Source organism: Corythoichthys intestinalis, chromosome 13 (genome assembly GCF_030265065.1).
Source record: "Corythoichthys intestinalis isolate RoL2023-P3 chromosome 13, ASM3026506v1, whole genome shotgun sequence".
In the NCBI taxonomy this organism is placed as follows: domain Eukaryota; kingdom Metazoa; phylum Chordata; class Actinopteri; order Syngnathiformes; family Syngnathidae; genus Corythoichthys; species Corythoichthys intestinalis.
The window spans coordinates 6,461,873-6,483,794 of NC_080407.1; the positions used below are offsets into that span (position 1 = coordinate 6,461,873).

Sequence of the window (21,922 nt, forward strand, 5' to 3'; positions counted from 1 at the left end):
CAAATAAGACCAACAGGAAGTTACAATTATAGTGCAGTATAAATAATAATAACTAGGGTTGTTCCGATCATGTTTTTTTACTCCCGACCCGATCCCGATCATTTTAGTTTGAGTATCTGCCGATCCCGATATTTCCCGATCCGATTGCTTTTTTTTTTTTTTGCTCCCGATTCAGTTCCAATCATTCCCGATAATTTTTCATATACATTTTGGCAATGCATTAAGAAAAAAAATGAATAAAACTCGGACGAATATATACATTCAACATACAGTACATAAGTACTGTATTTGTTTATTATGACAATAAATCCTCAAGATGGCATTAACATTATTAGCATTCTTTCTGTGAGAGGGATCCACGGATAGAAAGACTTGTAATTCTTAAAGGATAAATGTGACTTTGTATATTATGACTAAATATTACCATCTAGTGTATTTGTTGAGCTTTCAGTAAATGATACTGTAGCCATTTAACTGTTCTGCCCAAATGCATGATGGGAAGTGCAACCATGACTGTGCGTAGTGGTACCAATTGATATACCTTCTCTGCGTTGGGAAATAACATAAGGTGTTCAGAAAAAGATCAATTACAACCTTTCTTCCCCACATTGCTTCCCACGATATTTCTAATCGTAGGGAGAGGGATTGTAAGGCTTTAGCCAATTTAAAAAAGGCTCCAAAGGCTGTTAAAATTCACTCTACTCATTATACTGTGCCATTTAGCTCTATATATAGGTTACATTACAGATTGAGCGCGACAATGCGTGAGTGGGTTGTGCAGCGCATGCTTTAATTGCGTTAAATATTTTAATGTGATGAATTTTTTAAAAAATTCATTACCGCCGTTAACGGGATAAATTTGATAACCCTACCTTTGGCCTAAACTAAAGACTCTGGATGAGTGTAACATATTATGTCTGTAACGTTAAATACAATTAGAAAACGATTTAATTAAAAAATATATATATTAAAAAAAGGCATGTCCGATATTTTTTTGCCGATTCCGATACTTTGAAAATGACGTGATCGGACCCGATCGATTAATGGTAATATTACTCTATTCACCCCATATACAAAATCTGCACAAGACTCCTTAATATGGTATGCACGTAGCTTTGGCTGGGATAGGCGTATGAGTTGATACTTCCGCGAAGCACTTTTGGGAGATATTCTGCGTATGTGATTGCACCCGATCAATCGACATCTCTAATAATAACAGTTCATATAAATGACGTTGTGCAGAGAGGAAAAATCTGACATTTTAAGCAGTTACTCACATTGTTACTTGAGTATTCTTTTCACCGAATACTTCTTTACTTGTAATTGAATACATTTTTTTGCATGACTTAATTTAAGACTATTATTTTGAAGTAACGCTACTTCTGTCAAATTTCTGGCTACTCTACCCACCCTTTGTTAGCAAACAACAAATGTAATCTTGAGTAATAATGCACCGAGTAATTGAATTGAAGGATTTCAGGGGATTTCCCCCGTTTGACAAATGTACGACTGCTAATCCCAGACTTTTCCGATACCCAATCATAGGTGGCTTTGCTCTCCTGGAAGGGGAAAATCCTGTGTCTAATCCCTCTTTCATCGTTTTTCGTGTGTGGCTACCTTATACAACCCCTAGCAAAAAGTATGGAATCACCAGTCTCGGACGAACACTCACTCAGACATTTTATCATGTAGAAAAAACTCAGATAAAAAGCTTGAAAAAAATAATGAACTGGTTCAAAAGTGCAACTCTTTAGCATTCAGAAACACTAAAAGAAATGAATAAAAAACATTGTGGTGGTCAGTAAATGTTATTTTTCTAGAGCAAGTGCAGGGAAATGTAATGGAATCACTCCATTCTGAAGGGAAAAAAATATGGAATCATGAGAAACAAAGAAATAACAATCAAAACACATCTCTAGTATTTAGTAGCACCACCTCTGGTTTGTATGACAGCTTGCAGTCTCTGAGGGATTGACTTGATGAGTCCAATCACCTTGTCAAGAGTCAAGAATCTGCATTGGACAAGGTGATGATGCTGGAACTTTTGTTTGGCGCCGTTCCATTGAGACTTACCAAGATGACTCTCTGAAGAAGACATCAAAATTTCCCCCAGTCCTTGATGATATGGGGCTTCATGTCAGGCAAAGGCACTGGAGAAATGGCTGTGGGTAAATCTTCAATAAATGCACAAGTTTACATTGAAATTTTAGACAGCTTTTTTATCCCTTCAATTGAAAATATGTTTGTCATTTTCCAAGATGACAATGCATCATGCCACAGAGCTAAAACTGTTAAAGCATTCATTGGAGAAAGACTCATCCAGTCAAGGTCATGGCTTGCAAATAGCCCAGATCTCAACCTTATTAATAACCTGTGGTGGAAATTGAAAAAAATGGGCCACAGCAAGGCTCCGACCTGCAAGGATGATCTGGCAACTGCAATCAAAGAGAGTTGGCACCAAATAGATGAAGAATACTCATCAAGTCCATGCCTCAGAGACTGCAAAAAAGCCAGACGTGGTGCTACTAAATACTAGAGATGTGTTTTGATTGCTATTTCTTTGTTTGTTTCTCATGATTCCATATTTTTTTTCCTCAGAATGGAGTGATTTCCCTGCACTTGCTCTATAAAAATAACATTTACTGACCACCACAATGTTTTTTGTTCATTTCTTTCAGTGTTTCTGAATGCTATACAGTTGCACTTTTGAACTAATTCATTATTTTTTCAAGCTTTTTATCTTTGCTTGTTCTACACGATAAAATGTCTGAGTGAGTGCTTGTTCGAGACTGGTGATTCCATACTTTTTGCTAGGGGTTGTAATATTACTCATTATCACTCTTATGTGTTACCGATTAACGTGTTAGTATCATTGCATGTACCTTTTACTTTCCTTGTGTCCTAAAATGATTAAACACCGATTAATCTGAATTAAAACAGTCTTTTTTTTTTCCCCCAAGTGTTATAAAGGAAGAAGTGCCAGACAATGACCAGGAGCGAGGCGGCACTGAAGCAGAGGTACGCAGTAATCACTTTGTTTCCCAAAAGATGATCGATATGTTCCTTGCTAAGAATCGATGTATCGTTTTAAAAAGGGTCCAAAAAAAATAAAGCTTACAAAAATCTTTTTTTGCTATCTTTAAGCTAATGTACTTAAATGCCTTCTAAAAGCAAACTAAACACTTTTAGATGTACTCAAATACACCCTAGGTTTCCTAAATACACGTAAATATACTCAAATACTTCCTAAACATTACCAAGATACTACACGTTTTTAAATTCCGTACTTAAATGCTTCCTAAAAGCCACCTAAACACTTTGAGATGTACTAGATGTCCCTAGGTTAACTCAATACACCTAAATGCAGGCATGAAAATCTCACCTTTCGGCGAAATTTGCCGTTTTGAAGTAAAAACGTGTGACCTACGTGAATTGTGTAGATCCGAGGAGAAATTTTTAAAGGGGGGGTGGACGAAAGAAGACAATTACAAGATGGCAGATCGTAAGTCCATCTAACTAACGGCATGTTTTATTGAAGTTGCTATGCCTGATGCAATGAGTCCGTTAATCGCACGGCAAATAAAAATGAATGCGGTCATTTTCACGGCTGCGTTTCGCATGCATACATTTGTGCATGCGTGCTGATGGCATATGAGACTTCAGTTCCTTTCACGGATGTTTATTGGTCATCAACGCACTGTAGAATTAAAGTTCAGACATACAAAATAAGAAACCACATCTATATTAAACACTATAAACCTTAGCATTGCTACATTGAGGCTCATGGGGCAAAAAAGACCACTTACATTAGTTTGCTATGAAACATAGGCAGTCTTCTCCAAAACGCAAACTTGCGGTTAAAAGGTGACACTTCAAACATGAAAAATCGCTGCTTAACAGCATTTGCAAATGAAAAAAATGAAAATTAATTAATTACTGACACCACATGCAATGACAAAAAGCTTTTTTTGCTGAGTGTAAAGCTTATGGTTAGCCGGTTAGCGAACGTACTTCCGGTGAACATTTCAGAATAAAAGCATGTCATGTTCATCATATAAATAACGATTTCTGGAGTTAATCCCACATACTTAAGAATTCAGATTCTACACCAAGAATAGCTTTAAAATGACGGCCTTTATGAAAAATCTGATTGGCAATGATTATAATACTATTATATATAGTAGTATACTATAATATTAATGCTAGATATTTTTAAGAACTGTTTTGAATCATGATGGAAAGGCGAAGTCAGTGTTCTGAATCTGTTTACATTCCATTCTTTAGCACTAGTTAATGCTATCAGCATTTGACCTCATTGTTTGTGATTTATTGTTGTTATTTACGTGTTTATTTGTACTTTCATAAAGAATTTGAGTGTTCCAAAATGTTTTTGTGGATTAATAAGCTTCATCAAAAATGTCATTGCTAAATTAGTAAAAAAAAAAAAGGAAAACCTAAATTATTAGATTTGTCGACTAATCGTAAAAATAGTCTGCTGACTAATCAGGAGAAAATCAGTCGTTTGGGACAGCCCGAGTTATACAGTGTATCGGAACATATTTCCTCCACACCCTTCTCACCTTTTTAACCCCTGACCCATTACCATGCCTGTAAATGTACTCTGTACTGTATGTACTGTAATGCTCCAGAAAAGCTACCTCAACACTTTAAAATGTACTTAAATACTCCCTAAAAGTTACTTAAATGCACCTAAATGTACCAACGTACACCTAAATGTACTCAAATACTCCCTAAGTTACCTCAATACACATGAAATACCCCAGAATGAACTTGTTGCCTGGCTTTGGCTGCCACTGATGGTCCTAAACTTCACAGCCGTCCTCCCACTTCAAAAAGATTGGACGTTTACTCGTGATAAAGCCATTCCAATCCACAATGGAAGGATGGAAATGGCTTACTTATCTATATATTTTGATACGAAATAATTTTTCTTCCATTTAACAAGGAGGGCAGTGACCACGAAGAAGGCGAAGACGGCGATGGTGAGGAACAGGACTCGGACACGGCGGGGGAGGAGACGTCCGAGGACTCTGAATTGGAGGAGCTAGATGAAAAAGGTAAAGAAAAAAAGAGACGCTAATTTATGCAAAGAAAGATTCTACGAGTCTTTTGGTGGCAGACGACGTCCAGGCCGACCTGGCCAACATTACGTGCGAGATCGCGATCAAGCAGAAGCTGATCGACGAGCTGGAGAACAGCCAGCGGCGCCTCCATACGCTCAAGCAGCAGTACGAGCACAAGTTGGTGATGCTGCAGAACAAAATCCGAGACACGCAGCAAGAGAGGGATAAAGTGCTACATAATATGGGTGAGAGGGGGGACAAAAAGAATCCAGCACCACTTTGGTTTCCATTACATTTCATATCTGACTCTTCGCAGGTTCAGTTGAGTCAGGCACGGAAGAGAAGGCGAAGCGGATCAAGGCCGAGTATGAGAGAAAGCTGAACTCCATGAACAAGGAGCTGCAGAAACTCCAGTCAGCCCAGAAGGAGCACGCGAGGCTGCTCAAGAACCAGTCGCAGTACGAGAAGCAGCTCAAGAAACTGCAGCTCGACGTCACTGAGATGAAGAAAACTAAGGTTTGGCATTTTTAAAAATACATGTCTATGAATATAGTACTATGTTGGTCTTCTAGGTTCTAGATTTGGGACAAAATATAATTTGGCGATATACTAGTATAGCGATACAAGATGTCATGATACGCATCCAATTGGAAAATACATGAAATGTATTGCCATGTGACTGCCTAATGAGCAAGCCCGTCGACGGGGGGGTGCAACCGGGTTTGTTGTCCCGGGTCTCAGGACCATAGTGGCCCCTGAATGACCCTTAATTTATTTTACTTTACTTTCACATATTTCTTTTTTATTTAAATAATTGTCTGATTAAATATTATGTTCTACTCGATATACAGTGGGGCAAATAAGTATTTAGTCAAACACTAATTGTGCAAGTTCTCCCACTCGAAAATATTCGAGAGGCCTGTAATTGTCAACATGGTTAAACCTCAACCATGAGAGACAGAATGTGGGGGGGGGACAGAAAATCACAGTTTGATTTTTTAATAGTTTATTTGCAAATCATGGTGGAAAATAAGTATTTGGTCAATACCAAAAGTTCATCTCAATACTTTGTTATGTAGCCTACCCCTTTGCTGGCAATAACGGAGGCCAAACGTTTTCTTCAACTCTTCACAAGCTTTTCACACACTGTTGCTGGTATTTTGGCCCATTCCTCCGTGCAGATCTGCTCTAGAGCAGTGATGTTTTGGGGCTGTCGTTGGGCAACACGGACTTTCAACTATTCAAATTCTCTCGAGTAATTGAGTTATCGGATAAAACTTTTTTTTTTTTTAAGTAAAGAGCAATTATAAATATACATGAAAAAAAAAGACATTTAATCCAATATTGAACCATTTTCATTCAATCAATGTCTTTATTTTCGATGTACATTGTTGAAAACAGCCAACAATTGCATCTCAGATGTGACAAAAAAAAAATCACTGCTTTCACTCAAAAAACTTCTAGATCTTATAAAAAAAAAAAAAAACATATTTCTTACCAAAAAATGTAATTACGCTTGATAACACACATCACTTGAAAGCTACGCGTTTTTCCCACGTGTTTCAATTGAATTTCCATTTGTGTCAAGCTATTTTTAAGTTGTAGTTAAATTTTAAGTTAGTCTAAACTGTAAGTACTGATCGGATTTTGAGTTTTTGCAGTGTTCAAAATAAATGTATGATACCTACTGTATTGGAGCACATTAGGGACCAGTGCTACTTAGTGTTTTATTCAGCAATGACTACTGAGCTAAAACTGACAGTTAGCTTTATTATGTTTTAATTTTACACCTTCATCACTCTACAGCACTGTGTTTTTACAGATAAAGCCTGTATGTAAGACACGTTAGCCACGCATCGACAGTGGTCATAATCAAAAGAAACCTAGCCCTCCGAAGGGCTGACGTTACGTGTGCGAGTGACAGTAACTTTACATTTATTAGCGCTGAGAGGTCTACTGCTTAAAGATGGCGGCTGTTTACTAACGCTGCCCAGACACGGCCGAGTCTGTTATTTCGCATCTAGTTCTAAATGCATGCGATATCTATGAGACGCATCGGACACTACCTGCTACCACACTAGCATCATGCGGGCGTAGTTTTTAGCATCGTCGGCGTAGTTTGTAGCAGCTGTCAGCTGCAGTAAGTTTTTTTTTTAAATTGCTTCTTCCTCTGCGCACGTGACGTCAGCGCGTTGTCCCGCATTAAATGTAGTCCGGGCAAAACGTGATGCTTAGAGCTGGCAAAATTAAACGATTCCTCGAGGTGAATAAAATTACTCGGATCAGTTTTTAAACTCGAGTCACTCGAGTTGCTGGAGTATTCGTTTCAGCTCTGTAGTACTTTTTGAAAAATTGATATCGTATCGTATCGTGACTTCGCCAAATCAATGTCCTTCGTATCGTGACTTTAAGTGTATGGTCCCATCCCTAACTGTAGGTAGCGCTGATGCGTCAGATGAAAGAACAGCAGGAGCGTAACAGGGCTACCGAGTGCAAGAGGAACCGGGAGATAGCCTCCTTGAAGAAAGACCAGCGTCGAGCTGAGGTGTGAAAAGTGTCAAGTTCTCACAGGATCTGAAAAACATTCTGTGAAATAAAATAAAACTTTCTTCCAGCATCAAGTGAAGCAGCTCGAAGCGCAAAAAAGACAGCAAGAGTTGATCCTACGGCGGAAGAACGAAGAGGTGATTGATATTATTTTTTGTATAAATCCCTTTCATTTAATTGAACTCAACTGAACTACAGGTAACAGCTCTGAGACGCCAGGTGAGGCCAGTGTCCGGCAAGATGAGCAGAAAAGTTAGCGTACCCGAAACCCTTCCCGATCCACTCCTTCGTAACGCTCCGGGAAGGTCCTATTCCTCGGGAACGTCGACGTCCAACGGCGCTAGGAGTTCTCCAGTGCGGCTGGGAAGTCGCTACCTTACCCGAGCCGCCAGGGTCAAATGGCAGTCATTGGAGCGGCGCGTCAGTGACATCATCATGCAGCGGATGACCATCTCCAACATGGAAACGGATATGAATCGCCTCATGAAGGTAATGTTTTTCAAAACGTTTTGTAAGTACGTATTGTCACCTCTGCTTCCATTCTAGCAAAGAGAAGAGCTCACCAAGCGGAGGGAGCGGGTAACTAGGAAGAAGACCAAAATGTTAGCGGAGGGGGCAACAGACACTGAGCGCTCGCTAGCTTCCTTCAACGAAGAGTTAGAATCTCTGGGCGCTAACATCGACTACATCAATGATGGCATCGCCGACTGCCAAGCCAACATTATGCAGATGGAGGAAGCCAAGGTACAGTAAACGAGTTTTGAAACATTTTCCCAAAAATACATGCTCGATTGATTTTGGGTCGCAGGAGGAAGGAGACACCGTGGACTTAACAGCGGTGGTCAGCTCGTGTAGCTTATCAGAGGCCCGTTTCCTTTTGGATCATTTCATGACGATGGCCATCAATAAGGTGACGTATGCGAGCTGGAGAAATGTTCCTTGGATGTGAGAACTGGCCTCCTGTGAATCTTTAGGGCCTGCAGGCAGCTCAGAAAGACTCCCAGTTGAAGGTGATGGAAGGTCGGCTGAAGCAGACGGAGATCAACAGCGCCACGCAGAACCAGTTGCTCTTCCACATGTTGAAGGAGAAAGCCGAGATCAACCCGGAGCTGGACGCTCTGCTCGGGAGCGCTCTTCAAGGTCGGAACCTTCTGCGGTGTAACGTGTGGTTGGACTCTTGTCGATGGGGTTTTGATTTCTTCTTGTCCTCTTTGGTGTTTTTGTGTGAACTCAAGAGTTAGGTTACCTGTCTCCAGGTGAGTAAGATTTTTCGAGAGGTTCTCACTTTAAGATTTCCCGGAAGAAATCTTCAAGTGTGTTTGGCCTGACCCTTTTATTGACAAACCCTTTCGCCTTTATAGTTGTGTATCAGTGTTTCTTGTCACACAGGGTTTTTATCTCCCTTTGTAACCTATTGTGTTTTGGACCTACCGTAGTTTCTTCCATGCTAAGAAACCAACTAACAAACCTTCACTTCATGGCTAAAAATGTGTGTTTATGTGAGTTTTTATTTTGTAGAAAACGGGGATGAAAGCAGCAGCGATGAGTCGACCTCCAGCCCAACTGCAGAGGGCAGGTAGTATTACACAGAAAATTGCACGAGTCACTATGATGTGAGTCACAACTAAGTCCCGAGTCTTACCTGTTGTAGGCAAGTCGAGTCGGAGGATATGTCGAGTCGCAAGGTTATGTCGAGTCGAGTTGCGAGTATACGTCGATTAGTGTCACGAGGATATGTCGAGCCGTATCGCGAAGATATGTCGAGTCATGTCGCGAGGTTGAGTCGAGTCGCGAGGTTGTCGAGTCGAGTCGTGAGGATATGTCGAGTCATAAGGTCGAGCCGAGACACAAGGTTGTTAGTACTGGTGCACGATAAGTATTGGTCCGATAATTATCGGTCCGATAATAGGAATTATGACGTCATCCCGATAATTCCAATAACATTTATAATGGGACCGATAATATGTACTGTTCTGGCTTTACAGTTTACACATTTGTATGGGAAATCAGTTGACCATTTGCGGGGCATTGCTCCCACCTGCTGGTCAGAATAATTCACTGCATCTATTTTTTGTTACAGTAGTTTGGTTCACTTACACATTGCGGTGTCTAGCGGTAGCATTGACAGTCGTGAATGCTTTCTGTTACGTTTCCGCCTCGGAAATATATGTAAGTATTTTATGTTTACTATAACATGGATGTGCAAAATATGTTTATTTCTGTGGTGAAGGGTCATATGTACAGAACTTCATAAGTTGTGTTATAGAAGCCAGCCAATGCTTTAGTAGCTCAAGCTAGTGTGCAATGCTATACATATAATAGTCGTGTGTATATAAGTGTATTTTGCAGTTTGTTGTATATTGAATATGTGTATTTTTCTGTTGTACTTTCACAATATTAAGACGAGTGTCTTCCCATAAAAGCAAGAAAAGACCAAGTCTTGTGGTTTATGGAAGTGCATTAATTCTTAGCTGGCTGTCGGGCAGTGCAGAAGTGAAACGCACTGTTTTGTTCCTGTCATTATAAAAAATCTGGTGAGATCAAAGGCAAATCTATGTTGAATCCACCACTATTTTTTTATTTTTTTTTTAAACCTCCAGGTGTTCAAAAACTCAGGTTATATATTTAAAACATTATATTTTTATTATCGGTATCGGCTTTGAGGAGCAGGAAGTTATCGGTATCGGTTTCAAAAATGGATATCGTGCACCCATAGTTGTAAGGTTGTCAAGTCAAAAGGTTGTCAAGTCACGAGATTGTCTAGTCAAGTCAAGTCAAGTCACAAGGTTATGTGAAGTCGAGTCGAGTTATAAGGTTATGTGGAGTCATGTCGAATCTTGATGTCATGTCAAGTCAAACCAAGACACAAGGTTGTAAAGACGAGTCATGTAAAAGTCACAGGTTAGTCAAGGCCTTCAAAATTGTTCCCCAGCCCACCCACAAAGCACTAGGTTTATCTTTGAGGGAAAACTTACTGTAAATCAATGTAAAAAAAATCTATGCTGTATAGCCTGCAGGGAATAAACTAGCATTACGGTGTTAATGATCTATTCCAACATTACATTTCATCATTCAGACCAAGGCATATAGGAAAGGCTACATCACAAGAACGATATTGACTTGAGTCTCGAGTCGAGTCTCGAGTTAGTGCCTCATAAGTCAAATCGAGTCTCACACCCACAAAAACTGAATACACGTAAGACATTAATAGGCATTTAGTCAGTAAAATGTGTATTTCTTAAATGGCATCTCGTGATGTTTCAGCACACCACCATCAGATATGTTGAAGTTATGTGGCGACTCCCGTCCGAGAAGTAAGGTACTGTTCTGCACGTCATCACGCAGTATTGAATTAATTTAGTTTTTTAAATTACTGCTGCTACCGCTGATTCGTCAGGCACGCAGGAGAACTACCACACAGATGGAGCTTCTCTACGCCACTTCAGGAGATTCGCCTGTAGGAGACTTCTCGGGGCCTTTGCTTGCCATCGACGAGCCTTTGGACCCGGGTCGCAAATCCCCGATTTCTCTCTGGGGTAGTTCATCTGGCATGTAAGAAACTTAGCTAGCTTAGCCAGAGACTCTAGCTCCTTAGCTAAGCTTAGCTAATCTTCGCTAGTTTAACTTTAATACCTCACAAGTTGAACTCAAAATTTCCCGCAGCTCGCGAGCCATGTCACCGACAAGCGGCGCCGAGAGGGAGCAGCTCGAGCGCTCGCCGTTGATGCGGAGAAGGTTGCAAGAAAAGGGACAAACAGCTGTTCAAACTCGAAGTGACGCGAAAACACTGTAAGAATATCTGCTATAAACATTACATCATGGTTATTTTCTTTAATATTTTTGCTTTGTTTTTGTTAATTTCAGTTCGGACGAGTCTCCTGTTTTTGACAGCCATAGGTACAAGTACTCTTTTATAACAGTTTTTGTGCTATATACATAATATATACATTACACTTTAGCAACAGCAAAATGGTTAAAATCTACTTTTGGACGCTTTTGTTTATCTAATTGGATTTTTTTTTTATTATGTAACTTGATGATCACAAAATATTCTGACATATTCAATAGTGTTTTACTATTTTATAGCTCTCCTATGTGTACCAATACTGCTTTTTTTTTTTTTTTTTTTTTTTTAAACAAATACACATTTTCTTTCTTTTAATACTAAATTATTGCATACTCACTTCTGTAAAGTAATTGCAATTATGGCTTGGTCTGACATGGTTTGTTTATCCGTTGCTACCCTCCCACTTCAAATGGATTGGACATCTACTAGCGATAAACTTATTTCAAATCACGGCAGAAGCATGTTTTCACCTTTCATCACCCATACCAACATGGTCAATGTACTGACATTAAAATTGTCATAACCATCTTATTTCATAACCAATGCAAGCAACATACTACAGGATTTACTGAAATACCCTCCTAAACAATTTTAGATGTACTCAAGTACCTTTTATAGTATTATTAGTTACATAATACTGTACAACTTAATGTACTCAAAACCTGACTAAAAGCCACCTAATTACTCTTAAATGTATTTAAATGATCCCTAAGAGTTACTTAAATACGCTTAAATGTACTCGAATGGTCACTAAAAGTTACATCAATAAACATACATACACCAAACTACACCTAAATATACTTGAGTCCACCATAAAAGTTACCTCAATACACCTAAATGTACTCAAATACGCTCTAAAAGTCACTTAAATACACATAAAAATTCCAAAATACACCTAAATATAACGTTTAGAAGTACTAAAATACACCCTAAGTAACCTCAATACACCTAAATGTACTCAAATACTCCCTAAAAGTTACCTCAAAACATATAAATGTAAAAATACACCTTGAATGTACTTAAATGCAGTATTCATATGCTCCGTAAAACTTAAACACACCTATGTGTAGTCAAATACTCCCTGAAAGTTACCTACAGTGCCCTCCATAATTATTGGCACCCCTGAAAAAGATGTGTTTTTTAGTTTCTAATATATATTTTTTTATTCAAATAATATGGGACCTTAATGGAAAAAAAGAGAAAAATCCAACCTTCAATACAAATGCATTCATTCATTGGGGAAAAAATCCCACATAAAGAAAAATTGATTTGACATCAAATAATGTGTGTCACAATTACAGTATTAGCACCCCAGACCCACTAGAGTGTTTGTTGCCAAAAAGCAACAAAAACTCTAAGTGGGTCTGGCGTGCCACGAAAGATGCGCATGCTGAAAAGCACCTCATACCCACTGTGAAGTATGGGGGTGGGTCAGTGATGCTGTGGGGCTGTTTCGCTTCCAAAGGCCCTGGGAACCTTGTTAGGGTATATGGCATCATGAATGCTTTGAAATAACCAGGACATTTTAAATCAAAATCTGTTGCCCAAAAGCTGAAGCTGGGTCATCACTGGGTCTTTCAGCAAGACAATGACCCTAAACATATGGCCAAATCTACACAGAGATGGTTCACCAGACACAAAATCAAGCTCCTCCCATGGCCATCTCAGTCCCCAGACCTTGTTTTGTTGGCAAAAGGGGGTTGATTTTTCTCTTTTTTTCCATTAATGTCCCATATTATTTGAATCAAAAAAAATATTAGAAGCTAAAAACACATCTTTTTTAGGGGTGCCAATAATTATGGAGGGCACTGTAAATACACTTAAATGTACTCAAGTTAGCCCGAAAGGTTGGTTAAACACACCAATATATACTCTAATTATCCTAAAAGTTACCTTAATACACCTCTATGTACTTAAATGCTCCCTAAAACTTGACATCAATACTCAAATATGAAAAATTGGAAAACAAAATGATTCAGAATGTTTTAGACAAACTGTAATAGCTGTTTATGACAGTTTAATACAAATAAATTGAAGTACAACTGAATTGTACTGGATTTGAATGAAAATTTGAAACCACTCTGTAGACTTAATTGAAAAATGTATTCACCTATTGATATTCCAGAGGCATTATTAACCCCGTGACGCCCCCCAAGACCAACCGTGCGTCCAAACTCCAATGTGTCCACGTCGCCGAAGGTCACACTAAGCCCGTTCTCAGCGTGGACGTCACGGAAGATCTTCTCTTCACGGGATCCAAAGGTAAATGTTCAAAAATCGGAAATTTACCTCATCCTTTCTAACGGCAAATTTCCCCTCAGATCGAACGTGTAAAGTGTGGAATTTGGTAACCGGACAGGAGATCATGTCATTAGCGGATCACCCCAGTAGCGTCGTCTCAGTCAGGTTTTCAATCTCTCTTTTGCTCAATTACAAAGCGCTAGTCTGATGTTTTTTTTTTTTTTTCTAATACGACAGGTACACATCCAGCCTTGTTTTTACTGTTTCAACCGCATACATCAAAGTGTGGGACATTCGGGATTGTGCAAAATGTATCCGAACGCTCACGTAAGTCCGCACGCTACAGTAGCCGTCAAGTTGACGAACGAGTCGCTCATAAAATTAGCCGTTCCTCAAGGGCTTCGGGTCAAGTCGGCACAGGCGACGCCTGTTCCTCGACCAGCAGTTTCTCCATCCCTCCAGGAGAATGTCAGATCAACCAAATCGCCATCAATCCCGCCGGTTCTTTCCTATACGCCGCCGCCGGGAACGCCGTGCGCATGTGGGATCTCCGGAAGTAAGTCCGTCACATTTGTATTGTGAATAAGTTGGAAAATTGATGGAAAACTTGTCTAAGGTTTGCGTCCACGGGGAAACTCACCGGGCATTTAGGAGCGGTCACGTGTCTGACAGTCGATAAATACGGTCACGGACAAGATCTCGTGCTCACCGGCTCCAAAGACCATCACGTCAAAGTGAGCGACGCGCAGAAGAAGACGTGATATTAATCAGAGTTTTAATTCAAAATACTCCAAATTTCTAGATGTTCGAGGTGGTGGAAGGTGCTCAGGGGAGCATCAGCTCCTGCCACACGTTGGATCCCTCTCATCTGGATAACGTGGAGTCCTTAGCATTGTATGGGGACTTTGCCTACAGCAGTTCTAGAGATCACGTCATCAAAAAGTGGGACTTGGCCAATAAGCGACTGCTGCAGGTGAAGCGACCGCTGTATTTTGCGGAAATTATGAGTCACATTTTTTGCTGTATTTTATGGGAAAACGTTTGTTTAACAGTCAGTCAGCGCGCAGACGGATTGGTCCAGCGCTTTGGGTGTGGTTCCGGGCTCTTCTGCACTTCTAAGCGCTTGCAGAGGAGGACTCCTCCGCCTGTGGCACGCCGACTCACTAGCGCCTCTAGGTGACGTGCAAGGCCACGACAGTCCGATTAACAACCTGGCGACCAACAACAGTCATCTGTTCACCGCCTCGGAGTAAGTCACACGTTGACGTCAGGGTTGCAGCTATCCATTATTTAAGTCATCGATTAGTTAGTTCGAATAATCTGGTAATTGGATTACAAACATTGAATGCGTTGCAGAAGACATTTTAAGGAGATGTAAAACAAAGAAACAAGTGTTTATGCTCCGTGAAGTTGGCCCCCATCACACTCAAATTTATATAAAAATTACGTCAATCGTTTTTGCTGTAGAAAGTTTCGTTTGTACTGCTATAGTTTTTGGGGTATTAATTTCGAGCGATGACGTCAATCGCAGCCCCTCCGTCATGGCTGGCTGAGCGGATCAACTGTCTCAATAACAGAGGTGTGTCCCAAACAAACACTAGCGCAAATGTAGCACAAACAAATGGTACCCGCTCACGTCATCACTCGAATTTAATATCTCATTCCATGGTGTCTATGAAAACTGCCAAACAGTCACTCAAGTTGTGATTTATCGTTGGAGCATTAAAATAGGCTGCCCTTCTTTGTAGCAACCATGTTTTTCTCCCATATTACGACTTAACAACGATTTTCCAACTCAGATCTCCCGATACACTTGAACGCAGAATATCTCCCGAAAGTGCTTCGCGGAAGTATCAACTCATACGCCTATCCCAGCCAAAGCTACGTGCATACCATATTAAGGAGTCTTGTGCGGATTGTGTATACGGGGTGAATAGAGTAATATTACCATTAATCGATCGGGTCCGATCACGTCATTTTCAAAGTATCGGAATCGGCAAAAAAATATCGGACATGCCTTTTTTAAATATATATATATATATTTTTTTTATTAAATCGTTTTCTAATTGTATTTAACGTTACAGACAAAATGTCTTACATTCATCCAGAAGCTTTAGTTTTGGCTTAAAGTAGGGCTATCAAATTTATCGCATAAACGGCGGTAATGAATTATTTAAAAATAAATCACGTTAAAATATTTAATGCAATTAATGCATGCGCTGCACGACCCACTCACGCAATGTCGCGTTGAATCTATAATGGCGGTGTTTTACTTATATATAGAGCTAACAGGCAGCGTAAAATGAGTAGAGAGAATTTTGGCAGTCTTTGGAGCCTCTTTTTAATTGGCTAAAGCCTTAAAATCCCTCTCTCAACAATATGAAATATCGTGGGAAGAATGTGGGGAAGAACGGTAGTGGTTGATCTTTTCCTTAACACCCTATGTTACTTCCCAACGCAGAGAAGATATATCAATCGGTGCCACTACGCACAGTCAAAACGATCGGGATCGGATCGGGAGCAAAAAAAACATGATCGGAACAACCCTAATTACCATATTAAATATGCACATTCTGAACATAAAACTCCACAAAGTATTTTATTTATTTTTTTTACGAGTGAAATTTATACTGAGGCACCTCAGATCAATTCAGGGGCACATGCTCCTGTAATATATGTCTGGCAACGCCCATGTTAAAAGGTACTGGAAAAATATTGGTTTTGAAAGTCCTTAAAACGTGCTTAAATTTGGACATGAAAAAGATGTACGAACCCTGTGTACTGTGTGAATGAGCTACAACGTGCCTATCCACTAAAGCAATCCTGCAGGCCGAAATGGACTCCCTGGCAGGCCGCTTCTAGCCCGCGGGGCGTACATTTGACACCACTGCTCTGAACTAAATTACGGATGCATAAACAATCATGTTAGCTCAAACAAAAACTTAAACCTCATGTTGGTCTTAACAGGGAGCATCTGGATTCAGCCGGGTTCGACGAGTGATGTCATATTAACTTTTGCCACTCGAGGGTGTTGAATCCTCCCAAATCAATACAATTAAATGCAACACAAACAAATCCTTACAACAGAACTCTAATTAAACGAATCATCGAAGCAGCCAAGTTTGATTTGACGCAATTTTCCCATCAAATTACTTGATTTAATCGATTATTCGTTGCAGCACTGGTTGCCTCATCATTTTTTGACACTTCACTTATGGTTGTTTTTTTATTTCTTCGTACGCAGTGATCGCACAGTGAAGATTTGGGAAGCCAAAGGATCTCTCGAGGATGGAGTGTATTGATATTTTCCCCAAAAAAAGTTTTTGCCGGAACTTTCATATTGGACTTCTCTCTACCCCAGCAACACTTTTGGCCTTGTCTGCCTCTTTCTAGTCGTGTTCGTGTGAATCCAAGGACCAAAATACTACTGAAGCTGCATTGTGCTCTTTTGCTACCTAGCTACTACACTCTGTCAGAACAAAGGTCAAAATTTACAGGGCCGGCCCTGGGTATAGGCGAGCTAGGCTGTTGCCTAGGGCGCCGTCTAGGGTAGGGGGTTTCAATTGCTTTGATGGAAAAACACCATTAAACTAGAGGTGGGTAGTAACGCATTACATTGACTCAAGTTTTGGAGAAAAATGTACTTTTTAGAGTAACTTGAGTAGAAGTCGTTACATTTTTCCCCTTTTCTACATAACAGATTTGACTTTATTTTCGCCAGAGATTCCGACAGTGGCTCTACCAGTTTCACCAATGAGATGTCGCATCAAAAATCAAATGACTCCGATATACCAATCAGACCTAACAATACAGTTACATGACCAGATGCAGGTTTGCAGTCGAAAGTCCTATGATCATGCTGGCATGTTCACCTGGCGTCTTTAAAGCACCGTAAAAATTCATGGTAGGAAATATGTTGTTCCTCCACCAGAGGGCACGCTTGCTCTTGGCACGTATGTTTCATTTTTCTAGTATTGATTTTTGTTCATTATTTTGACCTAATATAGATATGTAATAGGCTATAATGTAGTAAAAAGATAAGTTTATATAAATGATGTTGTGCAGAGGGATTTTTTTTTTTTTTGAAAAACACGCTGTAAGCAGTTACTCACAAAATTTGTTTTTAAAAAAAATTTATTTTTTAACTTGGACAGTTTTTGGATGATTACTTATACACGAGTGATATTATTTTGAAGTAATGCTACTCTTAATTAAGTCAAATTTTTGGCTACTCTACCCACCTCTGAAAATAGTTCTCATTTTACATTTCCTGAACTTTTTCTAACATATCAAGTACTTTTTAATAGGCTACAGTTAAAAAAAATATTTGCAATTTGCGCCCTGGATCGGATGAGCCACCTGCTATTTTGTGGCACAGTTCATTCGACCTCAAGATTTCAGAAAAAATACTAAAATGAACACATAACAACAAACTAAACGGCATAACTTGAAATGAATGAAACAACTGGAATGGTAACTGAAGAAAAATTAGCACAGAACATGAACTTTGAATGTTATTTACAGCGCCGCATTGCATGCTGGGAGGCATGAGGCGTTTGCCGCAGCCCCTAGGGAATATTGATGGCAAAATGAAGCTTCTTTTAGCAATGAAACTTTCCAACCAATTGGTTCAAAGCTTCATGGTGGTTCATTTGCTCTACAACTATTAAACTACACCTTTTAATTTTAGAAATACAAAATTTACAAAATATATAATAAATATACATATATAGTCATTTTGAGGGGTCGTGTTGGTGCTCCTAGCTACACATTTACATTGAGAACCTAGTCACCCAGGACCGGCCTTGAGTTAGTTATTTTTTTCCTATACTTTGCCAATCAAGACACTTTATTAGGCATCAGGTTTGTGTATTTTTCCATAAAATACCTGTAGCCTTAAGGCTTTACTAATACAGCAACAATAGACAAATCAGTTTGTGTCGTGCACCATTTGCTGCTGACTGTTTGTCCTCATCTTGGTAAATGAAACATTTCTTACCTTCATATGTCCTGAAAATGTGAGTTCGATGACTGAGATTGTGACTGTAATTGTACATTTGACTGAGCTGAAATTAACCTCGTGTAAATGTGTTGACTGTAAATATTGCCGCTGTCTTCCTGCTGCAGTGTCAGAATAAACTACCAAGTACTGTTAAGATTTAAAAAAAAAAAAATGAAATTGTATTAATACGAAATGGCCACATGATGGCAACAAAGTTCAACTGCTTTTTCATAATAGTACTGTGTTCAGATTCCAAAACAGGTATTTGCGTGTACTCGTGAGCAGATGTGGGTAGAGTACATCTTGACTCAAGTACTACAATACATACTCTGTGAATACTACATATTCAATAGGAGTGTGACAATATATCAAAAATCCCGCCAAAAATCGATATATTGTTTTCAAAAGGTGTCACTGTTTAAAAAAAGGAACCAAGTGGTTGCTACCAAAATCTTCCATTAGAATAGTGTCTACATTAGTTTACTTGACAGCGCTAGACGTCCAATTCATTTTGACTGAACTGGACGTCTACCGCTGTCAATGGCACTGTTTGCAGCCAGTCTTTTGTGGACGTTTACAGTAACGATACGTTGGCTGGCAGTGAAAGAATTATTAGGACAAAAGTGAGACCGAAAGTACGTGAAGAACACAAACATCCCATTAAGGGCCAGCTAATTGATGCGAGCAGCATGGTTGAGGTGGACCAGGTCAATATCCAACCGTCTCTCAACTGAGTGAATCCTGCAGCTAAAAATACCAATGCTGCTGCTTTATGACCAGAACTGATGAGCCGTGATAGTGCAGCTTGCTCATTTAATGCGCTCGCAGCTAACCGTGTTCCCCTCCGGCGGATCATCACACTTATTGGAAGGAGTGATGTTTTTGATACGCCTGTTGAAAAGCTGTTTACCTTGGAAATGACAGGATAGTTGCCCTTAAAGAAATGACATCTGTGCCTCATTGCAAGAATCATTTGGGGAATACAAACCTATTTAGCTGGAGCAAATATCCACCATACTTTCAATAAAAGTGCAGGTCATGTCCAAGGTAACTGTAATAATGGCTTTGACCTGAGGTCAATGACACTGTCGATCAAGTAATGGAATTTGGGTGGTTTAAGCACAACTACCAGTATGTATTGTTTTTTTTTTTTTGGGTTTAGAGCATATGTTAAGTTGCTTGGCACATGATTGCCAGTCAATGCTCTGAATATGAGATGCTGAGCTAACTGATTCATTGGCAAATAGCCTGAGCAATCTACTAAAATTACTTGCACTACAGGACAAGTGCACGTACATGCATATACTTATACTATTAAAGGAGATGGTACCTTTTCTCGTAGGCACCGTCTAACTTTGTCGTTCTCTAACACACCCAATATAAAATAAAGTGCACTTATACCATAGTTTAAGTAAAATAAGCAGAATATAGGACATAAGAGATAAACAACACATTCTTATCACGGAAGCCCAGCGCATGCGTCTTACAACTGACTGAGCAAGACTGAAGCACCAACTCTCATAATCAGTTCTCCCGGACTGTCCAGAACAAATGGCGGGACGCTCTGTCTCAACACAAGGAACAACGGAGAACGCCCGATATCCAACTGATAAGATTCCAAGAGCCCCTTTGACGTTGAGGTGGCAAAATCCACAATCCTCGTTGTCCGGACAACAGTAACTCCCGAATCCTCCTGTCCAATCCACAAACAGACAATAATCCCAAGCACACCCTTTTTCCTGCCTAAGGCCCGCCCCACGAGAGCCTTCAAAAGACAATGTTTAATTAATTGTCATTTTTCTCGGGAACTTTTTGCTGACTTCTGATATGGTGACCTTGGAACGAGTTTGCCCTGAGTCTGTTTCGTCTTGCCGTTTCAATCGCTGTCGACCTGAATAAATTGCCAACTTGTTTTGTGTGAGCCTCTTTAAACCTTTCAAAATCGAGTCATTACAAAGGGTTTTAAGACTAGGGTGAATGCGTGGAGTTTGGCCTTTTGGCCGAATTGCCGGAGTCCCGCCGGCCCGGGTCGTTGGAGCTGCGCCAGCGCTGGTCCGGCGATTTGGCTGGCACGGCTCTGGCGCTCTGCCTAGAAGGTCAGATTCCTTCACTATATAATATTTCCGGAGAAATTGCATGGGTTGCTTTGCTGTGCTGTGCTGTACACATGTATAAGTACACGTAAGTACACGTACTTGTCGTACAAGTCCATGCAAATATGTACTTGTAGTACAAGTGCACTCAAATACATGTACTTTTCGTACTAGTATTTCTACAAGTAAACGTACTTGCAGTACAACTTAATGTGAACGTTCATTTGCTGCGAACCCTCCAAGTTCAAATGGGCTGGACGTCTCTTTGCGATGAACCCATTTAAGGAGTTTTCCTTTACTTTTTGAATCATTGCCAAGGTTTAACTGTAAGTCCTATACACATGAATGAAAAAGCACTTCACGTGTAAAAACGAAAGCAGCTGCTGCCCTCTTCAAATATTCAAACACATTACAAGTAAATGTTCGCTCACTCCCGTGGCGGGTCTCAAGATGAATGGGATTCCTGTTATGGTTGTGTGTAATAATTGTTCAATTTATTCTCGACTAATGGCTTCATGTATTATGCATGTAAGGGGGAGCAACTGCTGAATTTCGATATAGTGGTTTGATCACTGTTGCGGTGGAGTTGAAAAGTCGTTTTCAAGAAGATAAACTTCCCTCGATCATACTTTTTATTTTGCTTTTCCAAATGGGCAGGCTTGTGTCAGGTCACAAGTAAAACCCGTAAGGCAGGGGTGTCCAAACTTTTTGCAAATGGGGCCAGATTTGGTGCGGTAAAAATGTGGGGGGCCGATCCTGGCTGACATCCTTTACGTAGAACAACATATTTAAGCAAATTTTAGCAAGCCATTCTGTGTGTCACATTTTCTTTATTATTGTTTTTAATTAATAATTTCAACAATCTCGCAACTAGCCTTTGTGGCGTTCTCTTTTGACTCTCGGGCTCTTGCGAAATACAGCTGCTGTGAAATTTAACTAGCTTCAAGTTCCTTCAATTTCTTCAATTTCTTGCTGCGTATCGTCCGTGTAATCTTAGCTAGGGCTGCAGCTATCGAATATTTTAGTAGTCGATTAATCGATGGTCTACTACTCAGTTCGAATAATCGAGTAATCGGATAAGGAACATGAAATATTAAAATATCTGAGC

The 21,922-nt window shown here is 39.9% G+C and overlaps 1 protein-coding gene across 3 annotated transcripts in view; it reads left to right on the forward strand.

The window, feature by feature from the left end:
- Window positions 1-20,569, forward strand: part of LOC130928911 (kinesin-like protein KIF21A) — a 38,541-nt gene extending 17,972 nt beyond the window's left edge. For 2 of the 3 annotated variants that reach the window (XM_057855721.1, XM_057855723.1), the window contains 24 exons: window positions 2,961-3,018; window positions 4,967-5,078; window positions 5,141-5,329; window positions 5,401-5,600; window positions 7,522-7,629; window positions 7,700-7,768; window positions 7,830-8,120; window positions 8,178-8,375; window positions 8,440-8,541; window positions 8,606-8,771; window positions 8,867-8,887; window positions 9,150-9,207; window positions 10,896-10,950; window positions 11,029-11,183; window positions 11,295-11,420; window positions 11,496-11,528; window positions 13,604-13,740; window positions 13,800-13,884; window positions 13,957-14,046; window positions 14,117-14,275; window positions 14,336-14,453; window positions 14,522-14,692; window positions 14,772-14,968; window positions 16,964-20,569. In XM_057855721.1, the coding sequence (XP_057711704.1) occupies window positions 2,961-3,018; window positions 4,967-5,078; window positions 5,141-5,329; window positions 5,401-5,600; window positions 7,522-7,629; window positions 7,700-7,768; window positions 7,830-8,120; window positions 8,178-8,375; window positions 8,440-8,541; window positions 8,606-8,771; window positions 8,867-8,887; window positions 9,150-9,207; window positions 10,896-10,950; window positions 11,029-11,183; window positions 11,295-11,420; window positions 11,496-11,528; window positions 13,604-13,740; window positions 13,800-13,884; window positions 13,957-14,046; window positions 14,117-14,275; window positions 14,336-14,453; window positions 14,522-14,692; window positions 14,772-14,968; window positions 16,964-17,021 (2,956 nt within the window). In that variant the 3' untranslated portion in view covers window positions 17,022-20,569. The remainder of the gene's footprint in view (window positions 1-2,960; window positions 3,019-4,966; window positions 5,079-5,140; window positions 5,330-5,400; window positions 5,601-7,521; window positions 7,630-7,699; window positions 7,769-7,829; window positions 8,121-8,177; window positions 8,376-8,439; window positions 8,542-8,605; window positions 8,772-8,866; window positions 8,888-9,149; window positions 9,208-10,895; window positions 10,951-11,028; window positions 11,184-11,294; window positions 11,421-11,495; window positions 11,529-13,603; window positions 13,741-13,799; window positions 13,885-13,956; window positions 14,047-14,116; window positions 14,276-14,335; window positions 14,454-14,521; window positions 14,693-14,771; window positions 14,969-16,963) is intronic. The other variant, XM_057855722.1, reaches the window with a different exon arrangement.
- The last annotated feature ends 1,353 nt before the right edge of the window (window positions 20,570-21,922 follow it).